Source organism: Vidua chalybeata, chromosome 5 (genome assembly GCF_026979565.1).
Source record: "Vidua chalybeata isolate OUT-0048 chromosome 5, bVidCha1 merged haplotype, whole genome shotgun sequence".
Lineage (NCBI taxonomy): Eukaryota > Metazoa > Chordata > Aves > Passeriformes > Viduidae > Vidua > Vidua chalybeata.
The window spans coordinates 69,805,508-69,829,451 of record NC_071534.1 but is presented as its reverse complement, the minus strand read 5'-3'; the positions used below and the strand labels follow the sequence as shown (position 1 = coordinate 69,829,451).

The 23,944-nt window shown below is 47.7% G+C and overlaps 1 protein-coding gene across 1 annotated transcript in view; it reads left to right on the top strand.

Annotated features, from left to right (window-relative positions):
* PLXNA4 (plexin A4) overlaps positions 1-23,944 on the top strand; it is a 440,787-nt gene that overhangs the window by 281,427 nt on the left and 135,416 nt on the right. Inside the window, exon 5 of the mRNA XM_053942305.1 lies at positions 10,419-10,519. Coding sequence (XP_053798280.1) covers positions 10,419-10,519 — 101 coding nt within the window. The remainder of the gene's footprint in view (positions 1-10,418; positions 10,520-23,944) is intronic.

The window sequence follows — 23,944 nt, the reverse complement described above, 5'->3', positions numbered from 1 at the left end:
TTCTCTCCTTTAATAAACTGAGCCATCAATTTAAGGGTTTGGGAATAGCCTGCTTCACATCTTTCTCCCTGAATCCTGCTTAACTCTTGAGTGAAACCCTCAGGAAGGCTGCTGGTGGTGAGAGCTCTGGAGAGGCAGAGGTGCTGTGATAGCCCTGAAAGCCCCAATTTTGGGGCTGTGGGTTGGGCTGGTGTGTGTTTGCTCAGGAGAAGCTGCAAGCGAACGTTATCACGGCTCTCCCTGCCTCACATCTGAAGATTTTGGGGCTGCAGATTAACCAGTGTGACCTCAGAAGTCTTCAGCTGATGCTATCACTCTGATTGATGCTGCCTGTGGAGCTCCTGTCAGAGAGATCTGAGGGCACTGCATGGAGAATGAGGTGTAAAAGGAGAGGAGGTAGTGATAGGAGGAGAAAAATTGGGGTGGGGTGTGTGTGAGGGTGTCTGGGAGCAATCCAAATGCCCCTTTTTGTGGCAAGAGATGTGGGCTCTGGGGAGCTGTGTGACGATCAGTGCCACTGCACACTCACCAGCTAAAAACAATCAAGTTTTATGAGCTACCTGCCTCTGATAAAACAATCACAGGTCAATCTGATGTGTTGTGTTTGTCACCTGGGATGAGCCCGAGGGATGTGGACGCCCCTGTGGCTCAGACTGAGAGGTGACACCCTGCTAAAGGCAGTGATTTAATAGTTTTTGGTGAGATAAGAGCCTGAGAGCCCAGGGAGGGGACAAGGTGGTGAAGGCCACAAAGAGATGACCACGTAGCCTCTCCTTTTGCCCAATATGTGGCTAAAAATGGTAAATAAATTGTTAAAAGAGAAAGGATGAGCACAAGACTGATGAGGAGTGGCTGAGGGAGCTGGGAAGGGGCTCAGCCTGGAGCAAAGGAGGCTCAGGGGGGACCTTGTGGCTCTGCACAAGTCCCTGCCAGGAGGGGACAGCCGGGGGGGTCGGGCTGTGCTCCAGGGAAAAGGGACAGGATGAAACAGCCTCAAGTTGTACCAGGGGAGGTTTAGGTTGGATATTCAAGGAAATTTATTCATGGAAAGGGTGGTCAGGCACTGGAACAGACTGCCCAGGGCAGTGGTGGAACCACCATCCCTGGAAGTGCTCCAAAGCCCTGTGGATGTGGCACCTGGGGACACGGTCAGGGGTGGCCTGGGCAGGGCTGGGTGGGACTCGGTGACCTTGGAGGGCTTTTCCAACCTTAATGATTCTGTGATCAGAGGTACAGGGTGGTTTCCATGTGGGAGGTGACTGAAGAAACAGGAGCTCCTCAGCCTTGAAGGAGGTGAGCTGGGGTGTCTGGGGAGATTGGTAAACTCAGGAGTGGCAGGAGGGGATGGATAGGAACTGACTGCTCAACCCCTCTGCAAATACAAGAATTACAAGGCATGAAATTAAACTGTTGAAAAATCAAGTCCTGAACAAATGAAAGCAGGTGATTCCTTCAAGCAGTGGGCTCTGGATCTGTGAAAATCCCTGGCAAAGCATGCTGTGGATGCAACAATGCAATTTCAAGGATAAACCAAAATTAAAAATAAATAAATAAATAAATAGCTCTTCGGGCTATGATGGAGAAACAGACAAAATACAGAAGAATGAATGAATGAAAATAGCCAAAGGCTGGGCAGCTGCTGGGGACATAAATGTGTTTACCCTGGTCTTATGCTTTCCTTTTGGGCCATGGATGAAGGAACTGGGATATATGGAGTGCTGGTCCCAGCCAGTACAGCAGTTCCTGTGTGGAATTATGGGGGATTCAAAATGTGATTGTGTACTGAAAAAGGGGCATTTATCAAACTGCCCCAATTCCTGTAGCCTGATAGTGCTGGCATGGTTGCATCCTGCACGAGGGAGTTTGATCAACACAGTCCTTCAGGAACTGCCTGGGTCAGGAGTGGTGGAGCCAGAAACCTGAGAGAGGGCCAGGGGACAGAGAGGAGGCAAAGTTCCTCCAGGCAGGAGGATGAGGATTAGGATGGAACTTCATAGCCCAGGGAGATATTCTCAATGTGTAAAGATGGAATTTGTAGTGGTGACAGGATTGAATTGATGGGAATGGACACAGTGAGATACCTAAGAGGGCTGCTGAGGAGAATTAATCTATGAGAAGATGCTCACTGATAACTGAGGATAAGGATCCCTTCCCCTGATGGGGTGTTGGAACCAGATGATCTTTAAGGTCCCAAGGCTTTCTCTGATTCTGTGGTGGGAACATCTGGAAAGAACAACATGACCTGGAAAGATCCATCAGCAGCAGAAACAACTCCTAACTTCTCCCTGTATGTTTTAACTGTTCAAGCCTCCACCAAGAGCCTTCAAGGGATGCTGGACTTTGACAAACCCATTGCAGTGGCATGAATTCCTTCACAGGTCCCAATTAAATCTATTTATAGCCTTTTTGGAGCCTGGGTAACAACCTCTCCCTTGCTCAGCAGCCACACTCCAATGGCCACACAGGCACCAGCTCTCATTAAGCTGGGCTGGCCCTGCATTAATTGTGACATGAAGCTCTTTTTTTTTGAAGGCTTTGGAACACAAATGTTTAGCCAAACCTCATTTGTTTCACAGTTTACAGAGTGAAACACTTGACCAGGGGATCAAGATTTGGTGTAAACAAGACTGGGGGGGATGTGAAGGTACCTGGATGCAGCAGGGAGAAACAAGGATGGAATGCTGCAGGCAGAGGAAATTGGCCAGAGCTGATGGCTTGTAGGGTGGGGAAGAAGGTGGTTGGTTTCATCAGGTTTGGGTAAAATCACCTCTCTCTCCTTCCACACCTCTGAGCTGGTGGACTCTGATTTTTACAAGGAAATTTAAAGATCTCCCTGCCAATGGGATGCAATCCCAGCTGGGGAAGGGTTTGGCAACCATGGTAAGGAAAAAATGGGTGAATTCAATGGAAATCTGAACTGAAAGTTTGAGTGTGTGAACTGAAAGTTTGAACTGAACTTTGAGTGTGTGAAACACTTTTCAACCTCCAGGATGCCAACCAAGCTCCCAGCAGGATGCTGTGTCCCCTGCTCCTCCTGGAGTGATGTTTTTGGGAGGGAATCACTATGGAGAGGAGGAATTCTTTGAAGAGGGGACAGCACGGGGCAGAGGCTGAGCAGGGAAAACTGGGAACTTGCCAAACCTTTAAGAAAAGGACTGAGATAATCTTTGTTATCTGTCTGTTCCCTTGTAAATACAGCCAGAAGAGAGAGCAGGGATGAGGTTGGTGTGAGGGCTGGGACAGAGCAGATGGGGAAAGGCTCTTGTTCAAACACAGCCCCTGTCACCACACAGGGGCTTCCGAGTTCTGCAGTGGTTCACAAGCTATGGAACACAGGGGATTTCCTACAGCACTCTCCAGGACATTAAAGAAAATATATTTTGTGTTGCCACTGGTTATTCTGGTGCTGCGATTAGGAAGAGGGGAGGCCTGAACATATTTGAGGTGACAAAATTTGAGGAAGAGCAGAAAATGAAGTGTGGCACTGGTGTGGGAGTCACCTCGCCCAGTGACTGTGGTGTACATTGTAAATGTCTCCACCTCACCTGACTGTCCAGACTGCTTTATATTCAGTGAACAGACACAGGCACATCCAGGGTGTGATTTATCTCATCCCTGCTTGACATCTGAAACAGAGAGCAGACACATCCCGCCCTGCAAAAGGTCTCTCCTTCAACAGAGCACGAGTTTCTAGCTTAGAATTGGACTCTGATGTTGCAGACAGAGTTTAGTGAGAAGGCAAAGCCCTCGCTTTTCACACCTGCCATGACAGAGCTGTTCCCTACAAGCTGCAAGACTGACAGACTTGATAGATGAGAAATGAAGCCCAGCATGGTTTACACAGAAAACCCTTGATTTGAGGGTTTTTCTGAGCCAGCTGCAGGGCAGGGTCCTGCCAAGGGGTGCATGAAGAGAAGAACTGCACTGCAAGGTGTGCAAAGCAAATTTCATTGCTGTAAGAGCAGCAGTCTCAGTCTGAGAGCTTCTAATGGGAGCTGCCAACACTCAGCCTCAAATCAAAGTTTCCTGGAGCTGTTGCCACAGAGGCTGTGGGCATCAAATCTTTCTATTCATCTTCTTAGTGTACCTCTGTTGGTGTGAGTGTCGTGTGGTTGTGAAATGGGGATTTGCTCTGGCAGTGCCAGAGTGGAGAAATTCCTCACCAAAGGTGCCCAGAGCAGAGACAGGAGAGGAGGAGGAACAGCAAACACACAACTGGAGGTAGGGGGCCCTTGGTGAGCAGGGATATTTGATCAGGTAATTTATCCTGCCACGGAGCAGGACACTGACCCCCACTTTAATTATTGTGTCATTTGTCCTTGACAGCTACTGCTGCTTCCAATTAACGCCCTTAATTAAAGCCCCCAGTTTTCCAAGGATGTAAGCATGGATTTTCTGGGAAGAGGGCGACGATGAAGAGGCAGAGCTTGGGGGTGTCTGATGAGAAATGACATTCCCTGTCCCTGTGGGACTGGTAAGTTGTGTGCTCATCCTGCAGAAGTGGCAGGATAAGTGGGATCCAACCCAGCTCCTCTCCCACCAGTCTGACATCTCCCTGTGTGTGAGTCCTGTTTCTCACCAGGGTAAATAGGTAATGTGCCTCAGCTCCCTGGGCTTTGCTTTTCCCTGTCCCTGCTTTTTTACTGGGTCTGTAGGTTGGGTAATAAGGCACAGGATATCAAACATGACTGAGGAAATCCAAGTCCCTTTGTCCATCATTCAGGCCAGAATAAAATCAGCATCTTGGGATGCTGTGCAGGTGACTGAACACCCTCACTGGTTGTTATAAAGGTGCAGAAGTGCTTCAACCTGTGCTTCCTTCAGGTGTTTTTTTTTTTGCCTTCCTCTATTTAATAAACTGTATTATCATGGACACTCTATTCAGGGCTTTGAAATCAAATAAGCTCCACTCTTAATCTTCCTGCAGTTTTTTGGGGCTGGCTGAGCCTTGAAAGATAGCAGCATTCACAGAACCCACATGGCTTGACAGAGCCACTGTTCAGTGTTTTGGAAATGTATCTTTTGACTGTTGGGAAGGAAATTGGCTACTTAAGATGCCTTTTTGTACATTTAAATTAACTTAGTCCATCAGAGTGAATAAATCCTGCCGCTGTATTAACATCCAATTATAACAACAGAGATTGAGCAATGATTTAGGTTTTGACCAGAATGTTGGCAGTTTAAGGGGGAAAAAGAATTAATGTATATTGAAATAAAAAAGTCAAAAATGGGAGCCAGAAAATTGTGACTGAGCACACAGCAGGAGCTTTTGTGAATGTATAATGGCAGAAGCAGGAGCCAAATTTCTAACAGGATTAGCTGTTCCTGTCTATCAGATCCAAAAAACTCAATCATTTTGTTTTAAATGACTTTTTGTAACTCATTCATACTAGAAATAGGGAGGGGAAGGGAGGCTGGGAGCTGGGGAATCTGAAGTTTGGGATTTAGGTAGGATCAGAGGTGAGGTGTTGTGTGAACCACGCTGAAGGAGCACTTTGCAGATTTTGCCAGATTTCTAAGATGTCCTTGTGAGCCATGTATGATTTCTTTGGGGACCAGTGAATGAATGTGTTGATGAGGTGAAATACCTCTTCAAATCCTGCTGCAGCCACGGCAGCTGGGCCTGCTCATTGTTCCCTTTCTGTCCCTGAGAAGGATGCAAGATTCACCTTCCCCTTGTCCAACCCTGGCTCTGGGATTGCATCTCACTGGGACAGAGATCATCTGTCCCTCTGCTCTGCTCTGGGCAGATCTTTGGAAGCACAGCAGCTCCTGGATGTCCACCAGGTGTGTGGACAGGCATCTGAAGGGACCTCACCTTCATATCTTCAATATTCCAATGAACCCAGGACCTAAATATGTTGTACTTAATAACCTGCTGCTCCCTGAGCAGGTGTTACCTGAACTTCCTCCTCAAACTTGCTCAGATGCCATAAACCCACACCTTCAGAGACTTTGAGACAGCTCTTCCTTCTGCTGCTGAGACCTCATTTCCAGCTTCAGCTCCCCTTGATAAAATGGGGAGATGTGGGGATGCAGTCAGGGAATATCCTGAGCTGGAAGGGACCTGTGAGGATCATCCACTCCAGCTCCTGGCCCTGCACAGACACCCCAACAATCCCACCCTGTGCATCCCTGAGAGCATTGTCCAAATGCTCCTGGAGCTCTGGGAGCCTTGGGAATGTGCCCATTGCCTGGGCAGTGCCCCACCACCTTCTGGGGGCAGAACCTTTTCCTGATATCATATATTTTCCTAATAATTGGGATATAAGCCCTGAGAACAACAGCAGTCTGTTCTTACATCCATATTTTGCTCTGGCACAGTGAGAGTAAAATACCAGTGAAGCTGTGACCACTGCAGGAATATAAATTACTCCAAACTGGCTCCTAATGCCCCAAAATGAAGGACATTTTCCTTTTCTAACCCTGCTGAATCCCTGGTTATGTCTGGGCAGCACTCTCAGGCATGTGGTGGATTCTTGGAGTTGTCCTATGCAGGGCTAAAGATTGAACTTCAGTGATCCTCGTGGGTCCCTTCCATCCCAGGATATTCCAGGATTCTGTGATATTTGCTGCAAAATGTTGAATCCAGGTTTCACCCCCACGAAGAACCAGGGGTAGGGACCCTCACCAAGTTGGGAAATAACCTGGAAGAGTTTGTCAGGCTTTCCAAAGATGGAGAAGGGGTGGAGGGAGTAAGCACAGCCTGGTTTGCCATGGAGATTTCCACCTCCAGCACTGCCTGCTCCCTTCATCCAAGTGAATAACAGCAAGGCTCTGTAACTGGGAGGCTGCATGGACTTCCCTTTTGCTGACATTTTAGTGGCTGTTCCCTGGAGGGACACAGTCAGCTCTCAAACCCTTCAACGTGGAAAGCTGAGCTGAATTAATTACAGCTTATGCTCCAAAAGGGAAAATAAGACCTCTGATGTGCCTTATTTGCTTGATGTTCTTCCTCTTTTCAGCAGACAACCCTTAGGTGGCTTTTCTTTCTGTTGCAGCTCCTTTGTTTTTTGTGTTTTCTTTCTGCATTAATTGGAAGGTCTGACACTTCTAGCCCAAGACATTTACCAGCGTGGTACAGTTTTAATTAATCTCACAATAAAGCTGCTAGAGGTGAACTAGTAAAAGGACTTTCAGGGCAGGAATAATGCACACAGAGACACGGGGACACACTCTGGTGGGATTGACAGGATTTGGGATGTGGAGAGGTCGTGACACATCCCTGTGGGCTCTGGGACAGCAGCACGAGCCAGGTGTGTGCTCCTTAAAATCAACACATATCCCACAAAATATCCCCAAACACAATGAAAAGAAACCATTTCTGCAAAGATGAAGTCTGGGTTCCCAGAAGGTTCCTCCTGCCACTGGAATGAGCTTGGCTATCCTTTGATGGTTAATTAACTAATAAAACATACAGAGACCACCTTTTCTCTACTCTTTTTATACCAATTTACCAAGAAATGGCAAATTTCAGTCCTCTAGGACTTTTCTTGTACCTATATCCGAGCCTCAAGTGGATTTTGACTCTGAACATTCAAGCCAGGATCAACAGGTGTTGGAAAAGTTCATTTTCTGATCTAAACTTCTTAACCAAGGCTCACTTCTGCCAGACAGGTGTAAACTGGCTCAGAAATGAGGTTGGATGGAACAATCTAGAGCTAATGAGGATAAATCAAGCAGCACCATATGTCAAACTGAGGGTGGTTTGGGTGGGAACTGCAGAGCCAAACCCAACTGTGCTCACAAAATTCTAATTACCAGGTGGGAATTGCATCTGGATTGAGGAATGGCAGATTTAGAGTCTTTCAAAACTAAATTATTTGCTCCTTCTTCAAGTCTTCTGGTGGCCACAGTGGCCAAGCTTGATGTGATCGAGATAAAATAACTCACAATATATTTTTCTAAGGTGGAAATAAGAGGTGGGAATGGCTGACATGATAAATTATAATGTGAGCCTTATAAATTATAATTTGTAAGTTACAAATTATAATGTGACATATATTATATATTATAAATTATAATGTGATACCTTTTGGTATCTTCTCGTAATAATTTTTGGGTTTTTTTGAATTTGGATTCTACACCGACTATTGAGTTCAACAAGTTTAATTGGGTGAAACCCTGAGGCATAAAATTTATTCTTTATGAGTAGGTGATACGTTCTTGATCAGAAGCTTAAGGAAGGTGGAACAACCTCATTCATGGCCAAACAATCTTAATTTTTAAACTTCTTGAAAGAATCATAGAATCTTGGAAAAGACCTTTAAAATCATCAAATCCAACCATTAATTCACCACTGCCAGGGCCACCATAATTAGAGGAGTCTGAATGATTCCCTCCCTGTCTTGTTCTTGTAACTTTTATTGCTCTGTGGTCTGTTCTGGTTATGTTTTTATGCTCACGGCAATAGATCCAGTTGAGAAAAGTGAGTTTGTGTTGGTTTTTGTTTGAGTTATCCCCCCCCTCATCCTCACTTTTTCATTAAAGGCTTTCATTAGCTGCAGTTGGCTCCTCTGGGTGACTTGGCACAGGCACTGGTGCAATGGTAAATAAACCCCATCGTGTTTCTACCTGAAGTTTTCTAAAGCTTCTGCCACTTGCCAAAGGCAAACCTGCACATTTTCAGCTTTTGCTTATAGACTATCAACTGGGATTTGTGGGTAGGGGTGAGAAAAACAATTTCTGATACAACCAGAAAAGGTCTTCGTACGGAGCTGGAATTTTGCCTGATATATATTTATATTAAAATTAAAAAAAAAAATAAAAATAAAAAGCCAGTTTTTGGTTCATTTACAGACGCAATCAAGATGGATCTTAGTCTATCACTCCACAGCTCAAACTCTCCTGAATGCAGTGCCAAGTAAAAAAATTGTCTCCGGGATCCAGGTGCATTCCCTCGTCATTTGTCAGGAGTAACTGTTCTGCAGTTTAGAGCTGGCAGTTCTCAGTGGCGTTTCATCAGGATAATACCACACTCTATCATCTGAGGGAATAAACTCTCCCTGCTGACAGGAACTGGGGTGAAGACACCAGCAATTGACTGGATATTACAGAGGCTCTCTGAAGCTTATTCAATGGAAAAGGGACTATCAGGTCATTGGGCCCAAATTGTGTGTTTGGCTTCAAAAGCTGTGAGGGGCTTACAAAACGTAAGAGGAATCAAAATCTGTGAGACAGGAGGTCAGGCTGGGCAGTCCCTTCAACCTTTGAAACCTCTCGCTGAAATACCTTAATTAAAAAGGAAAAATAAAAGAAAAATAGATGATAAAATGCGGTGTTTTGGCAGTACCTGGGTGTTTCAGGTCCTACTCTAATGCCTTCTGAGCTGCAAAAGCAGGGCTACAGCAAGAAAATATCCAGCCTGGTAGCCTTTGTCCCTCTCCTGCTGGGAGCACCCTCTCCAGGGACGGGACAAGAGATGGTTGGAAAGATGCATGGGCAATGGAGAGTGGAGCTAATGCTCTCCTTGGACCAGCAGTAGTGGTGGCACTGGGGACTGGTGGTGGCAGGAGGTCGTGGGAGGGAGACAAAGACATCACAAGACCTCAGTTCTCACAGGAAGCCAGAAAGCAACAGAGTCCAAAACCAGAGAGATCAATGAGATCCAGGGAGTTTACCTTGCTGAAGAAGATCTCCTGTTGCCCAATTGCAATGAATGAACTTAATTTCAAGCTACCACATCCCCACAGCCTGCCTGATATGCTGATTGCTGGGAAATCCTGCAAGTGACGAAGGGCTACAGCGAGAGGGAAAAGCCACAGGGGACATTGACCAGGATGTGGACAGGGGCTGCACCAGGCTTGTTAGCATTCAGGAACACACATAATCAAGGAATATGATTACATGCAGGTGCTTTTATTGAAGAGCTCTGGGAATCAGGGGTACCACAGACCCAAATCTGACTCCGACATGGCTTTCGAGCTGAACATATTTTATATTCTATCATTATACAACTTACATATTAATTATTAAACTTATATTGTTCTATTGTATACATTGATCTTATTCAAGCATGATCTTTCTCAAGCCCCCTGACCACAGTTTCTCATGATTATTCTTATGATTAAACAGTAATTATATTTAATTACTAAACAATCATACATCTAACAATTATTTATCATATACTGGTTACACAGGTGCAGTTCTAGCAAGTACAAGGCCTGTACTTTCCCAGGGTATTTTCCCAGGGCCCACTAAGCCTAACTTTCCTTCTAACTCCCCAGATCCCCGTGATTTTAAAACCCTTTTACTATCAGGCTGAGCCCTGGAGCAAACCATCCCCATCCCCCTGCCTGCCCAGCGCTGCACGGGAGTCCCTGCGGGCGGACGGGCACCAGGGGAAGGGGACAGGGAGGGTGGCACCTCCATCAAGCCGTTCTGAGAAGCCTGACAGGTTGTCCCCTTTCCTCCTGCAGCTCACCAGGGTGCCCGTGGAGTCGTGCAGCCAGCACGAGACCTGCAGCGAGTGCCTGGGCTCGGGAGACCCGCACTGCGGATGGTGCGTCCTCCACAACACGTGAGTACCTGCTGGGCTCTGCCACCGTGCCAGCCCTGCCTGTCCCCACCACCTGCCCTCGTGCTAACACAGCTGATGCCCGGAGAGGCTGCCTGGAACAGAGCCTGTTCAGGCAAGTAGTAGTTCTCTTCATTAAGCAAGGATTTAAGTGGTTTTTACCGTCAATGCATGGAGGTAATACGTGTACCTTAAATCATGTTACGTAGGAATGTGTCCCTTATTGATGGAGTAAAAAAAAGTTACTTTTTTGTTTACTTAAAAAGGAGAAAAGCTTAGGAGTTTCTCTCTTTAATTTGGTTAAAAGACACCTTATAGGACTTTGGAGACTTCACCTCAAACTTAAGGATAGCTAACTGGACAGAAGCCAAAAAGTCCCACCTAAGCAATTCACTAGAAAAGAAGAGAACAAAAGAAGTAAATAGTTTTTGTGAAGTGTTTTAGCAGGAGTAAGGACTTTTTAATGAAAAACCCCGACTTACTTGGTAGCAAAGCCATATCCACCAAAATGAAGTGAGCAGTGACATTGTTAAAACCTAAAAAAACAGTGATGGTTGGATGATAATCCAACCCTTTAAGATGATAATCTTAACTATTTGGATGATAATTTTAACCCTTGATTCTAAAGCAAACTCAGTAATGGAAGCGTTCTGAAACAAACAGGTTCAGGGTGTTCAATATAACAGTTTTCTTAGGACCAAAATGTGCTTGCTTACCTCACTGCATCATCTCTTACCACTGTGAGAAAAAAGTACACTTCCTTTTTCTTATGCTTTGCACTTAGCAGCACACTACACATGGTTTATTTTCAAGAAGCTAAATAATCAGTCAACTAGATCCAGATTATTTATCTACTTTCGTGCATAGGGATTTCCTGTTAAAAGAATAAAGTAGAGATTTATTAAAGGTCTTCACAGGATACACCTTGGGCAGTGCAAGAGCTTGGCTGTAGCTACACCCAAGATGGACTCTGAGTCACGAGTTTTCACACTTTTATAAGTTTTGGTCAATTTCCATATTGGGGTTCATTGTCCAATTCTTGCTCCAGGTTATACAGTCCCATCCTCCCAGACTGCTCTCCTCAATTCCCTGCTGCTTGCACTTTTTGGGCCTGAAGCTGCCCAAAACCCAAGCTGGTTCTAGGGCTGGAAAAGGATTGCTTTGTCTGACTGAGCTGTGAGGAGAACTTGCCAACACTTTATATGAAGTTTGGAGTTACACACGAATGCAGTACAGAATCTGGAAAATATGAAAGATAAAACTTAAGGCATCAAGGTAGAGGGGCAAAATGCTGTCTGAGTCCTTGGTTGAGCCAGGTACATCTAAAAAGTCTCTGGTATTTGCTGGGGAGAGACTTTGCTTAACTGTGAAAGGTTTTATTTGTAAGATGAGGGAAAAGAAGGGTGGTAGAGGCTGGACGGAGCTTCTCCATCAGTTTGCTGACTGCACCAGCAAAGCAGCCTGATGTGTTCTGAATTCAACACTCCAGCAGCTCTTCTCTGGGTCACATTTTCCTGGTGGTTTCCATTCCATTCAAGGGAATTTGACACTGACCAATAGCCCTTGTCTCAGCACCTCCAGCTTTCCACTGCTGACCTGAACTTCTCCTCTTCTGGACTTGTCATGATCTCCATTGCCCTTAGAGAGGAATCAGATCCCAGTAAATAAATGGGATCCACTCCAAGGCAGCTCTCGTTGGGACCTTATGGTTTAACAGGCCAAGCAGGGGCCTCATTCCACTCTCCCATTATTTTGTGGCACTGGTTTACCCACTGCCTCACAAGGATCCAGGTGTCCTCAATATTGGGATGTCAGTTCATTCTTGTTTTTCCTTAAGCTTTTTAGTGATGCTGTTGATCTTGAAGTTGCCTCTCTGCAGCCTTTCCCTGAGTGATCTCCTCCTGCAGGGAGCCCTCTGCCAAAGCCGTGGAGGTGTCAGTTTGGCTGAGCTCCTGGCTCTGAGTGGCAGGGAGGTCTCATTTGCCAAGCCCCTCTCAGCAGAGACAGTGGCCTGGGAAGTGCACGGGATCTGTCCAGCCCAGGGTTCCAGCTGAGAGTGGCTCTGCAGGGTGTTGTCACTCCAAGCCTCACCGTGTCCTTGGCAGCCTTGGAGGGTTTTTCTGATGGGCCCTGCTCTTGTTGGTCTTCACCTGAGTTCTTCCTGTTGAGTTGCAAAATCTCCAGGTGGAGACAGGGATCCAGTTGAAGTGATAGACTTTGCTACCTCTCCTTGCTGGAACAGAAGGGAACAAACCTGGACCATATTCCAGCCTTCTGTCGATGCTCCGAATGCTCTGCTTCTGTCAGCTTGTGTGACCCTCATCCAAAACCACGGCAGTCTGCCTAATTTCAAATCAGATCTGGGGGATCCGTCCCAAAACATGTCCAAAAATGGGGCTCATGCTCTGGAATTGTTCAAGGGAACCTTGGCAAATCAGTCCTGAATTGTGGCGTGGTGGGTAAGAGCCCAGAAAAATTTCATCCTGCCAACCTGAGGATATTTCCATTTGACACAGAGCTTTATAGTGTGTTTCCATCCCATCTCCTCCTGCATCCATCCTCCAGGACACCGTGTGCTTGCTGTCAGGGAAGGGACAGCACAGATATGTGCAAGCAGCATAGAAAGGCATGGATTTGTTCGTTGATTGTACCACAGCAATGCTGGACATTTCACCTCCTTGCATCCAGGGTCAGTGGCAACAAACAATCAAAACATGCAGCAGTAATTCCCCAAAAGGAGAGAGAAGGGGCATAGACAACTGCAGAGTGTGCTGCAGCTCCTCCTGAGGAGTACTGGAAATGAAATGGAGGGTGATGGGTGGGGCTGGCAGATTCAATTTGGTTGAAAAAAACATCTCTGTGCAGGCTCAATCCTTGAGGGAGAAGTGTGGCTGGAGTCTGGGCCTGGCTGATGGCAGTGTGCCCTCCTCCCTCGGGTCACTTAGCCTCTGATTCCTTATCTGGAAAAGAGAAACACCTCTTATTTATGTACCTCGCAGCAGGGTCACTGAGACTGACTCCCTGTGGGGTTTTTTTTTGAAGCACTTTGAAGGCAAATGTTATCAAATCCCACTTCAAGTCTGTTGCTTCCCTCTAGTTTTCCTCGCAGTTAAGAAATCTGATTTTCAGTCCTAGTTTGGGAGGGGTTTTCAGTGCAGCCTCAGGTGCTCCTTTCTGAGTCTCAGTTTCCTCATCCTTTTGGGCAGCCCTGAGAGCAAAGGAGCCAAATACATCCCACTCAACAAGTTTTGGCTGCACAGGATATTCAGGGTAAGGACACTGGAATACTGAGTCTCTCATTAGAAATTTTTGCACATCAGAACCCCTCAAGCCTCATTAACAGACTTTTCCTCAAGTGGGATACGTCATCAACAACTCCTGCACAAGGATCCCTGGGGAAAAATGCCATAAACATTTCCCATCCTGGCTGCTAACCCTTCCCTCTTCCCTCCCAGTCAGGAATCCCAGGGGATTCCCAGTGCAGGGCTGAATCCAGTGATGTGGAAGGCATGGAGGAGGCAGCTGGGCTGTGCAAGAGCTGGGGTACAGCAGGGCTGGGAGCCAGGTTTTTGGGCAAAGCCACGCTGTTCCCTCACCCTCCTCCAGTATAAACCATCAAGAGGAGCAGTGCTGGACTGGGAGACAGGTGAAAACTGCCCAGTGGGTGTTGCCCTGATTTTTTAAAGTGCTAAGTTTTCTTTTATAGTTCTTTTAAAAGTTTTAAAGTTCTTTTAAAAGTTTTCTATGCCTTCTGATAATGTTTACATATTTCCACTGGAGTTCTCACGCACTGTTCATGTAAATAATGATTGGTTTGCATTCTTCTTTGTGGGAGGAGAGAATTGGTGGACTGTTGGTTTGACCAGTGTGGTTGGAGAGGTGGCAATTCCATCCTCCAATCCACTGTCACTTTTGGAATTCTATATATTGCAAGGTCAAAAGTAAAATTAAGTCTTTTCCTCTTTTGAACTTACCAAGCTTCTGTATACTCATTTTGTGTCCAATAGTGACAAATGGGATGGTGGTTTTGCCTCTCCCATGCACACCTCTCTTATTTTGGGATTTTCCCTCCAAGGGCTGATCCCCAGACCCCCATTTCCAGCTATCCTCAGCTCCCACCACTGAGAGGTCTGGGGCTGGCTCCCCATCCACCTTCTCCTGGCAGAGCCGCGCTGTCTGTGCCCAGGGCAGCGTGCCAGGGCTCGGGAATCGATTTCCACAGCTCTGCTGTCCTAACCTTACACCGAGAAACTCGAGTCCTCTGAGAGAGAGGCAGAGACAGACAGACCCACAGACGGCTGCAGGAGAGAGGGGGGGAGGATTGATTGGCTTCTGCCCCGAGGAGAGGAGCTGATACAGAGCAGGCCACCGGAGCTTTTCATCTCTGTATCTTTACCCCCATCTTGTCCCCCCTCCTTCTCCCAGCTCTGCTCCCTCCCAGCTCTGCTCAGGCCTCTTTAGGCGGTGATGAATCATTTACTTGGTGTAAATTGAAATTGTGGCTCTCGCTGGCCGGTGAGGTCTCCGGGGGAAGGAAAGGGGCTGGGCTGGGAGCGGTGGGGATGGACCAGGCTGCAAAGCTGGCACTGGGTGCCTGCTGCAAGGTCACAGCAATGTCACCAGCCCGGATGGGAACTGCAGAGAGCAAAGCAAAGTTAACTGCAAGCCTGAAATGAATTCAACAGCTTCCTCCTGTGTCAGAGGCAGCACTGCCCAAAGATGCCACCCAAATCTGACCACTCTTCTGGCAAGTTACTCCTGTCTCACCCATACCCAAGCTGTAACCACACCTCTTCCTTCTTTCCCAATAGCTCAAGCTCTTTATCCCCAGAGCAGGGGGAAACCCTTCAGCTACCTAAAGAGCCCTCCCTAATTCTAGATTGGCTATTTGGAAGGAATCCTTCCCTGTGAGGGTGGTGAGGCCCTGGCACTGGTGCCCAGAGAAGCTGTGGCTGCACTTGGCTCCTTGGAAATGTCCAAGGCCAGGCTGGATGGGGCTTGGAGCAACCTGGAATAGTGGAAGGTGTCCCTGCCCATGGCAGGGGGTGGAATTGGGTGATTTTGAGGGTCCCTTCTAACCAAACCATTCTATTATTCTATGTACATTCACTGGAACATCTGCATGTGGTCACCATGCAGGTTTTCAGCCCTGCACAGCATCCCTGGGTTATGTTTAACACCCAAACTGGAAATCTGGGGCAGAAAAGCAGCGTCCCTATAGAGAAGGGCAACATTTTATTGCAGGGAAATCCCCTGCTGGGTGCAAAGGGACCTGTCCCGGGCTGCGCTGTGTTAGCGACACTCCTGGATTTTGGCTTTGCTGCCTCATTTCATCCCATGCAGCATCCATCTAATTCCAATAGGAATAGCTGAACACACACAAGCTGTCCTTGGGGAGGATGCACCCCCAGGCACCAGCCTCCTTCTGCTCTGGAATCTGCCCTTGCAGGTCTGGGGACTCCTTGGCTGGCAGGTCATTAATTGCAATCAGGGAGGGAATCAGTCCCATTTTCTGGGAGAACTTGTGATATTTCAAAACTTTTTTTTTTTTTTTCCCCTCCAGCTCGCAATGGCCAATTTTTTTTTTTAATAAGAAATGTTCTTGAAAGCTGTTCTGGAAGGGGCTGATTCCATTTAGTAATTGGAGAATGATTCATTTAGACTTCAGAAGTCCTTGTTTGGGGGTTTGATTTCAGTTTTTAGCAAACTGCTTGAGATTTCAAAATAAAAAGTCATTCTGAAAGGAAGCATTATTTTTTTTATTATTATTATTATTTTTCCATTAGAATGAAACATTTGGGCATCTGTGATTTCTTTCTCCCCCAGAAGTCTTTACCAGCCCTGGAGACTGAGCAAAGCAGTCAACAAGCACTGTTGGTTTAGAGGAACTGACATTTGCTGTGGAGGGAAGAGGGATTGTTTAAGCATCTCCAGTCTGTCCTGCTTGGAGATATCACAGCCAGGAGCTGGCTCTGCTCCCTGCACTCCTCTGCTCAGCTCTGAGGAGCTGCTCGTGTCCTCTGTGTGTCCTTCTGGCACCCAGAGCCTCCCCAAGGCACCCGGGCTGGCTCTGTTGGCTTTGCAGAGCACGTGCCAGCAGATCCTGCTGCTCCTAAACCTTGGGAATAGGATCCAGTGGCCTCCTGAAGGCATCCTCACCCTGTGGAAGAAGCAGTGACATAAGTCTCTCACATCTGGGCCACACCAGTCACCTTCCTGGATCCCTTTGGCTCTGGGTTAGTCCAGGCATGGCCAAAATCTCCCACACACAATTCCTCAGGTGGAGCTGGTCTGGATTAACTATTAATTTTTGGGATCCCTGCTGTTATGAGACACCTCAGAAGCCACAGTGATGCCTTGAGAAGGCTGAGCTGGAGCAGAGGCTGGGCAGAGCTAAAGAATAAAGCAGGGATTTATTCCAAGGATCTCCTCCATGGATCCACCTTGGGTAGCACCAGAGCCCAGCCAGGGCTGCACCCAAGATGAACCAAAATGGTCCCAAAATGGACAACCAGTCACGAGGTCCCACACTTTTATAAATTTTGGTCCATTTGCATATTGGAGTTAATTATCTAATTGTAGCTTTAGCCCAGGCACTCCCATCCTGCTTGTTTTTCTCTCTCCAGCCCACGCTGTTTGTGCTCCTGGGCCTGAGCTTTGGATCATTTGTCCTTGGTGCCCAGCTGGAGCAGGAATTGTTTTGTCTCCCTGCTCTGTGCAGAGAGCTCACCATCCCATAATATGAAACTCAGATCCACACACTAAAGCAGCACAGAATGTGAAAAATACAAAAGCTCAAACCTGAGGCATCAATAGGAGAATTTTTTTGGTCTCCTAACAAAAAGCCAGCCCTGTTCAGAGGGGTTTGATGCCATTCTCTGGCAGCAGGCACCCACCCCGCTGTCTGGGGAGTGACCCTCCACATCCTCCTGCTCTCCACCTCTTCCCATCCACCACAGCCACTTGTGTGGACAGCTCATCACCCTGAAACTACAGCTCTCCTTTCTAACATGACATGAAGAGGAAAAAATAGGCATTTAAACAAGCTGTTTTCTAGTGATCACAGTGGAGGGGGAGCGAGGTTTGTTATCCACACTCAGACTCACTGCCAGACCAGGAGAAAAAAAAAGGGAGAAGTTCCAAAGTGCAGCTCGCGGTGTCTGGGCTCAGCAGGTAACCTGATGCACTGCCTGTGGCAGAGCTCATTGATCGCCCCTGGCTTTAACTTTCTTGGTCAAAGTCTTCTGAACCACCAGAGAGTCTCAGGTAACCACAGCTGCCTGCACAGGCTGCAATAAGACCTTTCTTGAAGGGTCTTTTTCTTGTTCGACTTTCTGCTGTCTGAAAGCCTGTGACTCTTTCAGGACGAGGGGTTTTGTTCTTTCTTTTTTCCCCCCTTTTTTACCTCCTTGTTTTTGCCTCACAGTCTTTTCCTCCAGTGCTGCTTCCAGAAGGGGCTGTGTGGGTCAGGGTTCAGGGGCTCAGAGGGGCAGGAGGTTGGAATATCACTCCTGGGCCACTCTGAGCTTTAGCAGTGACAAAAAGAGGGATTTCCTGACTCTTGCAGGGGTTTGTGATCCTATAAACCCTCAGCTGTCCCTGCCTTGTACTCCCCACGCTATTTTTTCCCAAGGTGCAAACTGGAATCCCTCCAATAAGGCAGCAATTTGGAGGTGTTTTGCACTTGCCTGGAATGATGAAAAAGCCATAGAATCAGGGAATATCCTGAGCTGGAAGGGACCCATATGGATCATCAAGGTCCAACTCCTGGCCCTGTACACAACAGCCCCAAAAATCACACCAGGTGACTGAGAGCGTTGTCCAAACTCTTCCTGAGCTCTGGCAGGGTTGGGGCCATCACCACATTCCTGGGGAGCCTGTTGCACTGTCTGACCACCCTCTGGCTCTCACAGTCATGGCTGGTGCCACTTTTTACAGGAAAATCTTTATCCTTTCCTGCCCCAAGGCTGTCCTGCCATGGGGCAGCTCTTGAAGCCTTCAGACACCTGTGAGTGCTGTCAAAGGTACCTGATAATTGTCCTGATCTTCCTGAGGATGGAGCAGCCACATGGAGAATGTGGTTTCCAGCTCAAATCCTGTTTTTTCTTGGAAATCCGAGCCCATCTGGGCTGTACCTCCCCATCAGAGAGGAGAGACTCAGAGCTACTTCAGCTGTTAAGTTCAACACCCCGGTGTGTCCGAGGTGTTTGTGGACATTTCTCACTGCAAAGGAGATTTCCAGCTCTGTGCTGCTGCATGACGGGAAGAAAAACATGAATGCTGGGGGGGAAAAAAAAGTAATTCCAGGAAATCTGAATCCTTTCATTTGGTTTGAAAGTCTCCAGTCATTTGTTTGGCAGTCAGTGGTGGCAAAGGCAGGAGTGAATGAGCTCTCAGGATGTCTTGGTTTGACTCCTCCCAGCTCACAGCTGGCCTGGGAGCCCCTTCCACCTGAAAACGGAGTCATCTTCCCAAAATTGGCCTTGGCACGGAGCAATTCCCACTCCTTCCCAGGCAGTTATGGAAACTGGAGCCGGTGTTTCAGAGGGAAGAAGAGCAGGGGGGCATCAAAGCATCCTGCCCCGAGCCTGGGGAATCTCTGATCTGCCTGCTGAGGTACAGCTAAAGTACCCATCCTTTCACACCTTTGGAGCAAGGAAATAGCCCCAAATGTGACAGCTCTGCAATGGCCTTTTGAAATGAGATCGGGGCTCTTAGCCCAGGGAGGAGGAGGAGGGAATTCTCAGCACTGGGAGCGTGGCTATTGATGGTGATAAAGCCCAGAGTGAATCAGAGGCTCCTGGGAATCCTGTTTCTCTACAGGTAACACTGAATAAACCCCTCTGAGCAGATCCCCAGTCCTGGAGAACCGACCCATCGCTGCATCCATTCCCTCAGTGCCATCGTGTCCCCTTCGGGAGCACTTCTACTGCCCTGGTGAGCCGAGCAGTGCAGGGCAGAGCCGTGCCCTTCACAGGTTGATTATCTCAGTGGCTGTACCTGCCTGAGGCAAATCAGGGACAGCACTGGGCACTGTGGGCCATAAGACGCAGGCGTGTGGTAAATGTGTTTTGATAACCACCTTTTCTTTGATTAGCTTATTTCGCTGGAGGGCAGTGGGGAAGGGTGGGAAGATAATTAGCTTGTGCAGGCGGTTCCAGCAGAAGCTTTCTCCTCATGCAGCCCTGTGAGTTTGGTGCCCTACTTGGGATTTGTCTCCGTCACAGGAACATTGGCAGCTCGGGTTTAGCGTTGCAGAAAGTTCAGCCCCTTCAGGGGAAGGTGTCTGGGTGAAATTTCTACATATCCCACAGGGAGACATCCAGGGAGGAAACAGGGGCAGGGGAAAGCTGCATGGCCACCCTGAGCAACCTTAAAAATCTTAAAAATCAGGTGTGCACTGGAGCTGAGATGCGAAGTTACAGGGACTGTCACACGGAACGAGTATTCCCTGACTTGAATTGCAACACGGATGTTGGCAGAGCCAGCAGGGAGATTCAGACCTCAAGAAGCAGCAAAATAAGGCATAATTCAGGTGCTTAAGCACAGATATCTCAAGAATATAAGGAGGGTTTGAATTATAGGTGGTTTTATCTATGCAAGGAACTCAATTCAATGGTTCATCCCTCCTGTGCTGCAACTGGGGAACCCCAGGTGTGAGACCTGGGGCTGACAAATATGGCACAGAATCTACTTTTCTTCTGCAGGATAAGATGGAGTCTTGAGGACATCTCAAGTGACTTTAGAGCTCTCTCTGAGTGTTTGGGATGTTCTCCCCTCTCAAATTCTCAGAATGGACAAAATTCTGTGGGTTTTGCAACGTGACCGCTCTCACTCCTCCTGTGAATTTTAAAGTCTTGCAATGCCCTGATTTGCAAAGAAGCAGAGCTAGGCTTTGCTGCAGGGTTGTGGCACTCCGTGAGTGTCAGGGGGCTGGGCTGTTTGTAGGGAATCTCTCTCTTTTAGGGAATCTGTCTTGCTGTCAGGTGCTCCCCGGTGCCTCTGCAGCCAATGAGCTGCCAGTGAGGGAAAATGGCACATAAAACCAGCCCTCCCCGGGGTGGGGAACATCGGCCTTGTGCTGCCACTGCTGCTTCTGTGACATCTCATCAGCCTCCACCTGTGACAAGTCTCACAAGGGACTGGAGCAGGGGAGGATCAGGGAGAAATTCCTCCTAAAGAATAGCACAGCAAACCTTTAAGGTGTGTCTTTATCCAGCCTCAGTCTCTCCATGGATCTGCTCACACTTCTGTCCATAAATTCAGGCCATCGGAGAATCATTTGTGTGGAAAGAACCCTTCAAAATTCATCCCATTCCCCGCCCTGCCATGGCAGGGACACTTTGCCACCATCCCAGGGTGCTCCAAGCTCTGTCCAACCTGACCTTGGACACTCCCAGGGATCCAGGGGCAGCCACAGCTTCTCTGGGCACCCTGTGCCAGGGCCTCACCACCCTCACAGCCAGGAATTCCTTCCCAATATCTCCTGTTGCTTGTTCCCACATTCAGTGACCCGCCACCCAATCTCTCCTTGTGCCACCAGCACAGCCCCTAACTCTCCCTATTGCTCCCACATCCCCTGAAATCCATCCCCAAGCAGAGCTGCAGAGGTAGATGCTTCTTTCCCATTTGACTTCTGTACCAGGGAGATTTTATTTTTAATTATTTTTTTTTTTTGATACTTCTGAATTGGGTATTTTTGGAACCGTCTCCACAGGGCAATGGTCACAGCATGAAGCCTGCCAGAGCTCAGGAAGAGTTTGGGCAACACTCTCACGCACCGGGTGGGATTTTTGGGCTGCTCTGTGCAGGGCCAGCAGTTGGACTGGATGATCCTTGTGGGTCCCTTCCAGCTCAGGACTCCCTTCCAAGCAAAACTGTGGTCCTGGAGGGAGGTTCTGAGACTTCACAGGAGCTTCTGGGCTTGCAGCAGATTCTCTCATCCTGCTGTGGGGCTTTGTTATGTGAGGGATCCTCCTCAGAGTCTTTTTCTTCCTAACCCCAGCAACATCTGCGTTTCTTTTGCTTGGTGAGTGGCTCTGAGCAACTCATGTTCCTGTTTTATTGAACATCTTCCATTGTTTCCAACTTCAGATACGGATGCAAGAAACCAGGATATTCAAAGAAAATGTGTTTTCTTGCCATCCCCTGAAGGGAAGGCCAAATTCCCAGTGAAGAACAGAGGTATTGGCTCTGAATTTCTCCTGCCACTGCCTCCTTGTGTGCTGTAGGGACATGGGGCAGCCCCACAGCAAACAGCTTGGCTGTTTCTTGCAAGAAAGCATCCACCTGGTAATGGAAGAAAGAGCAGGTTTCTTTTAATTTCCCTGCCTGGGAAGTTTCGCCAGTGTTTGGGCAACGCTCTCATGCACAGGGTGGGATTTTTGGGGTGTTCTGTGCATGGCCAGGAGTTGGACTGGATGATCCTTGTGGGTCCAATTAGCACGTCTTTTTGTTGGTCGCCTTGTGGCAAAAAAAAAAAAAAAAAGAAGAGAAAGCTGAGGAAAAGTTGAGATAAATATTCTGAGGAGGAGGGGAAATGCTGAAATCTCTGCTGGGACAGAGTGGAGGAGCTGGAGGATGATTCTGCCTAGCCTGGATAAAGGGATTTGAGAAGGTCAGGGAAGTGGGAATTGCTGTGGGCTGAAGGACTGAGTCACTGTTGTAAGACAAGATCTGGGACAGGCTCTGGCTGGAGAAAACACGTCCTGAACCCCTTGGTACATTGAGAAAGGAACGTCAGCATGATCCACTGGTTACAGGATTTTCCTTAGGCAAGAGAGAGCAGAATTAATTTCCTTGCTCTGCCATAGTACCTTGCATGATTCTGGACAAATTACTTAGGATGGGATTTATCTCATCTGCTCCTCGGTTTCCTGTCTCTGCAGACAATGAAGACAAGGACTTTTTCTGAGCACATTCCTCCTGACCCTGAGGTGTTGAAGGCAGTGGAATAATTGCCCTCTGGAAGTGCCAGTTTCTTTTAGAAGCTACTGAGGAGCCTTAAACGACCATTTCAAACAATGCCCGACTTAAAATGACTCCAGTCCTTCACTTCCCTGTGTTTTAGCCCCTTGTTTGTAGGACAGGAGTAACAGTTCCTCACCTCAGGAGTGGGTGTGAGATCCTAAGGCTTGAAGCATTTTGGACAAGGGGTGGATTGCAGAAGTCCTGTTGGGAGCTGGATGTGATGACTGCAGAAAAATTTATATATATATATATATATTTTTTTTTTATATATATATATAAAATAAATATATAAAATATATATATAATAAAAAGCATGTATAACGCATATATAAAGCACAAAAATAAGCATTTCATCTCACAACTGTCTGAGTAGGTTTTGAGTTTGTTCAATTAGAGCAGAAGGAGCCTTGGCAGACATGACAAGGTGCAAACACACGTGCAATTCCTTGATTATCCCTTCTGTTAGAGCAGGGGTGGCAGCAGAAGGGTTAAGGCAGACAGGGATGAAGCAAGCACTCCCCATGCCTTGCTTCTCCCTCCCATATCTCATTCCCAATGCCTCCTGCCCCTCTGCCCCAGGCACTGGAGGAGATCTGCATTTTAATTGAGACATGTGAAGAAAATAACCTCAATCTAACTCAGTCTAACTTCCCATGCCTGGAAGGCTCCTCCCTTGCTAGCTTGGTGCATATTTTGGGGTGAGGGTGGTTTAGAGCCCCATCCAACCTGACCTTGGATGTTCCCAGGGACCAGGGACAGCCACAGCTTCTCTGGACAGCCTCTGCCAGTATTTTACCACCCTCACTGGGGAAAAAAAAATCTTTCTATATCTCACCTAAATTGACCCTCCTTCAGTTTAAAACCAGCATTAATGAGGGCCCTGTATTAATGAGGCCCCTGGGTTAGTGGGAGCCCTGTATTAATGAGTCCCCTTTATTAGGGAAACCCCACTGTAATGGCTCAGAGCTGAGGTGAGGAGATGACCACAACAAAACCAAACTCCTTTGGTCTCTCAGACCCAAACCCCCACCTCAAAGAGGTTTTGCCTGCAGATTTTCTCAGCTGTGGCTGAGGGACAGGAGCCCCCCCTGGGCCTGTCCTTCCCTGTGGCTCCCCAGGAGCTGGGAACAGGCAGCCAGACCCCAGCTCCAGTTTGGAAGGGATGCCAGGCAGCCCTGCCAGGGAGCATGGGGTTATTTTGTGCAGGGCAAGAGGGCAGGATTTCAGTTCAGATAACTGAAATCCAAAGCTTGCCTGCTTTGTCTGCCCCCAGTCTCTCAGAGCTTGCCTGGCCTGATAAGGTGTTAGCAGAGCAGAGCATCTCTGAGATGTGGCAGGGCCAGAGGTGGCTTTTCTGCAGGTGGCCCTGGCCCTTTTCCACCCAGCACCTCTGAAGAGGCAGCCAGTTCATAACAGGAGGAGGAGGAGGATGTTGGGATGCTTGCCAAGGGCTTTAGC